At 63.3% G+C, this 4,173-nt stretch overlaps 1 protein-coding gene across 1 annotated transcript; it reads right to left on the reverse strand.

Moving 5' to 3' along the window:
• Positions 1 to 216: 216 nt before the first annotated feature.
• SOX9 (SRY-box transcription factor 9) lies at positions 217 to 3,577 on the reverse strand. The gene is made up of 3 exons (XM_021551621.4): positions 2,744 to 3,577; positions 1,700 to 1,953; positions 217 to 1,411 (listed from the first exon to the last, which is right to left on the reverse strand). The coding sequence occupies exons 1-3, from the start codon at positions 3,172 to 3,174 to the stop codon at positions 684 to 686; spliced, it is 1,413 nt and encodes a 470-aa protein (XP_021407296.3). The 5' UTR covers positions 3,175 to 3,577; the 3' UTR covers positions 217 to 683.
• Between the last annotated feature and the right edge of the window lie 596 nt (positions 3,578 to 4,173).

A 4,173-nucleotide genomic window follows, 5' to 3' on the forward strand; every position in this document is an offset into this window, starting at 1 on the left:
AAAAAGACACTTCTCTATACAAAAATACCTCTGCAAGAAAACCTAGGGCTGCTCCACTAAGTGTCATTTTTTTTTTTTTAGCTGTTGGAAAAATAAGAGCATTTGAAAAAAATCTCTAAAAAATAGGTAAAAATCCCCTCAAATTGGTAACGAATCATACACAGTACATACTAAAAATATTTAAAATAGAGAATATTCCTCACAGAGGACTCTGAGTTTTCTCTTTTACCCCCCCTTTTTTTTTTCTTCTTTTTGTTTTTTTTTATTTTTTTGTCTTGCTTTTAATTACTGCTAAAAAAACCAAAAAATCATTACAAAAGTCCAGAGAAGGAGCCAGCTGGGCGGGTTGGGTGGAAATCTCCTCTCCACGCTGGAAGAAGCAGAGTTCAAGTCCAGTCCTTGGCAAGTCTGTCCCAAATTTCGGGGCCGGGAGCAGGTCCTGGAGGATGCTGTAGTGCAGAAGGCTCGAGGCGCTCTCTCCTCCCCGCCAGCTTCCACTGCGAGCGTCTTTTGAATTCTCATTTCAATTTCAAACACCGAACCAGTCCGAGCCAACTCGTTCGCGCTCTGCTGATTTTTTTTCTTTTTTCACTAATTTTTTCGTCACTTTCCTGCCCTTTTTTTATTATTTTTTTTTTAATTTTTTTTTTTTTTTAATTTTTTTGTCACGCCCTCCTCCCCTCTTAGGGCCGGGTGAGCTGCGTGTAGACGGGCTGCTCCCAGTGCTGCGGGCTGTGGGTCTGGGGGATGGAGGGCACCCCCGCCGTGTCGGCGATGGGGGTGTACATGGGGCGCTGCGTGGGGCTCATGTAGCTGAAGGTGGAGTAGAGCCCGCTGCCCTGCCCGGCGTGGCTGTAGTAGGAGCCCGAGGAGCCCTGGTGCTCGCCGTACTCGTACTGCGCGCGGCTGATGCTGGGGTAGGACGAGCCGTAGTGCTGCAGGTTGAAGGAGCTGTAGCTCACCTGCTGCTGCTGCTGCTGCTGCGGGGAGTGCTGCTGCTGCTCGCTGTAGTGGCTGGGGCTCAGCTGCTCCGTCTTGATGTGCGTCCTTTGCTGCTGCTGCTGCTGCTGCTGGCCCTGCTCGGCGCTCAGCGCTGGCGGCTGCTGCTTGGACATCCAGACTCCGGCCGGCGTGCCCGCGGCGCCGCTGATGCCGTAGCTGCCCGTGTAGGTGACCTGGCCGGGGTGCCCGTTGGGTGGCAGGTACTGGTCGAACTCGTTGACGTCGAAGGTCTCGATGTTGGAGATGACGTCGCTGCTCAGCTCGCCGATGTCCACGTCGCGGAAGTCGATGTGCGGCGGCTGCCGGCCGCCCTCGCCCAGCGCCCGGCCCTCCCGCTTCAGGTCCTGCTTGCCCGGCTGCGGGTCCGTCTTGGGCGTGGTGGGCGGCGTGGGGGGCCCCTGGGACTGGCCTGGGGGAGGAAGGAGAGGGGTGAAGGTGTGGCAGCGGTGGCCGGGGCACACGCGCCTCCAGGTGTCCCAGCGGGCTTTAAAAGGCGTGGGTTTGCGTTTCCCACGGGCACGCTGGGGTGAGATCCGTGTGCCCAGGCTCTGGGCGCAGCTCGCGGGTACTTCTCCCCCTTCTCACTCCCTTCCTGCCTCTCTGCTTTCCCTCCCCTCGCCCAACCCCAACTTCAGCCCGGTTTGGGCTGCGGCTTCGGCAGCCGCCCGTGCCCCCCGCAGGCTCCGCGGGTACCTACCCGAGTGCTCCCCGGGCGAGTGCACCTCGCTGATGCTGGAGGAGGACTGCGGCGAGTCTGCCTGCAGCGCCTTGAAGATGGCGTTAGGGGAGATGTGGGTCTGCTCCGCGCCCTCCTCCTGCTCCGCCTGCCCGTTCTTCACCGACTTCCTCCGCCGGGGCTGGTACTTGTAGTCGGGGTGGTCCTTCTTGTGCTGCACCCGCAGCCGCTCGGCCTCCTCCACGAACGGGCGCTTCTCGCTCTCGTTCAGCAGCCTGGGGGGACACGGGGGGCGCGGGGTCACTCGTGGCTCAGGGGGGCGCCGGGCAGTGGCACCGGTGCCGATCCCTCCCTCGCATCCCCCCAAGAGCGATGCACAGCCCCCCACAACCTGAACCCCCTGCCCGGGACACTCGCTGGCTGTCACCCCTTTGTCCCCGGCACTCCGCGGTTGTCACCCTCTTGTCGCCCAGATCCCTTCGGTACCAGAGCAGAGCTGCAGCGGGGTCCAGCCCTCCCCACGCTGTGGCCACATCCCTGCGTGCCAGGGCCAGCTTTCCTCGCCGAGTCACCGCTGTAGGGTCCCCCGGCCCCCGCGCAGTCCCCGAGGACGCGGTGGCCCAGGTGACTCACTTGCCTCGTGTTTTCCTCCCTTCCCCGCCTTATTCTGGCACTCGGAGGCCACCCGGCCCTGCGCCACTCACCGCCGCCTCCCTCCCTCCCTCCCTCCCTCCCCGCATCGCCCCGCGCTCCCTCCGGCCCGGCCCGAGCTGATGCAATCCCCAAAATCCATCATTTCCTCCGCACCGGCAGCGCAAACAAACAGCGGCCGGGGCAGCCCGGGGGGCTCCGCACCGTCCGCCCGCTCCGGGAACAGAAACCACTTCCAACGCCACAAGGCGAACGACTTTCCCTACTTTCCCCCGCTCCTATTCTGGCTTCTCCCCGACCTAAACAAGTTTTGCACCCCGCAGAAGTTTTCCAGCGCGTTTTCCACATCCTCTCCCCGGACGCAGCGCGCTGCGCATCCCCCGCTCCCCGCGGGCATCCCGGCCCCGCACTCACCTCCAGAGCTTGCCCAGGGTCTTGCTGAGCTCGGCGTTGTGCAGGTGCGGGTACTGGTCCGCCAGCTTCCTGCGGGCCGCCTGCGCCCACACCATGAAGGCGTTCATGGGTCTCTTGACGTGCGGCTTGTTCTTGCTGGAGCCGTTCACCCGCACCGGCATCGGCACCAGGGTCCAGTCGTAGCCCTTCAGCACCTGGCTCACCGCCTCCCGGATGCACACCGGGAACTTGTCCTCGTCGTTCTCCTTCTTCAGGTCCGGGTCCCCCTTGGGGAAGGTGTTCTCTTGGGGTCTGGTGTTCTCCGTGTCCGAGCCGGATCCAGAGGGGCAGGGGGACCCGGCGGAGTCATCCGACATGGTGGGGCTGGGGGCGTCGGAGATACATTTGTCCTGTTCTTCTGTCATTTTCATGAAAGGGTCGAGGAGATTCATGCGAGAAAGTGGCCGAGGGGGGAACGAGGGGGCGAAAAACAAAATTAATAATAGAAAATATAAAAAAGTTAGGCGCTAAGGGGCAGGGACGGGTTAAAAAAAAGTAAAAACTCGGAGAAACAAAGTCTCCACCGGCGGCGGAGAGGAGGGAGAAGAACAGCGAGAAGTTCGCAAAAAGAAAAAAACAACAAACCAAAAACTTTTTATTACTTCTCCTCAGCACAAAAGCGCCAAAAAAAAAAAAAAAAAATTAACAAAAAGTAAGAAGACCAAAGAACTCCGAAGCGAGGACAGGGAGAAGCTTTGGCGAGGCGGGGAGCAGGAGGAGCGCAGGACGGGGCGCGGGGCGAGCGGCCGGGGCAGAGTCGGGCGCGGCGGCCCCGCCGGTCTCCAGCGCGGCTCTGCGCCCGCCGCGCGCCGCGCGCACAAATACCCGGCGCGGGGCCGCGCGCCGCCCGCGCCGCCCAATCACCGCGCGGCCCGCGGGGGCCGCTCCGCCCCCATTGGCTGAGCCGCGCGGGAGGGGGCGGGGCCGCGCGGCGCGGGGGGCGCGGCCCGGCCGGGGCGGGACGGGACGGGCGGCGGCGGCGGCGGCGACAGCGGCGGCGACAGCGGCGACAGCGGCGACAGCGGCGACAGCGGCCGGCGGCGCCCCGCGGCTCCCCGCGGGCGGCCGAGGGACTCCCCGCCGATGGGCCCGGCGGGGCCGCTGCGGCCGCGCTGGCGGCGGGCAGGACGCGCGGAGCGGAGCGCGCCGGGGCCGCGGGCGCTGCGCGGCTCGGTCCCGAGGGGGCGCCAGAGGCTCAGGAACGGCGCGCGGGGGCGGCGGGGCCGGGCCGGGCCGGGCGCGCCCCCGGGACCGCGGGCACCGAGCGGGGCCGGCCCCGGGGGCTGCGGCCCTGGGCACCCCAAAGTCGCCGCTGCGCTTTCGCTTCTTCTCCTTTTAAAACTTTTTACTTTTTTTTTTTTTTTCTTTATTCTTTTTGCTTTTTGGATGGG

Source organism: Lonchura striata, chromosome 18, assembly GCF_050655825.1.
Source record: "Lonchura striata isolate lonStrDom1 chromosome 18, ASM5065582v1, whole genome shotgun sequence".
NCBI lineage: Eukaryota > Metazoa > Chordata > Aves > Passeriformes > Estrildidae > Lonchura > Lonchura striata.

Coding starts and splice junctions, on each gene's coding strand:
- SOX9 (XM_021551621.4), bottom strand. CDS start 3,174: ATGAATCTCCTCGACCCTTTCATGAAAATGACAGAAGAACAGGACAAA. Junction 1,954..2,743: donor ACCCTGGGCAAGCTCTGGAG/GTGAGTGCGGGG, acceptor GTGTCCCCCCAG/GCTGCTGAACGAGAGCGAGA. Junction 1,412..1,699: donor CTCGCCCGGGGAGCACTCGG/GTAGGTACCCGC, acceptor TTCCTCCCCCAG/GCCAGTCCCAGGGGCCCCCC.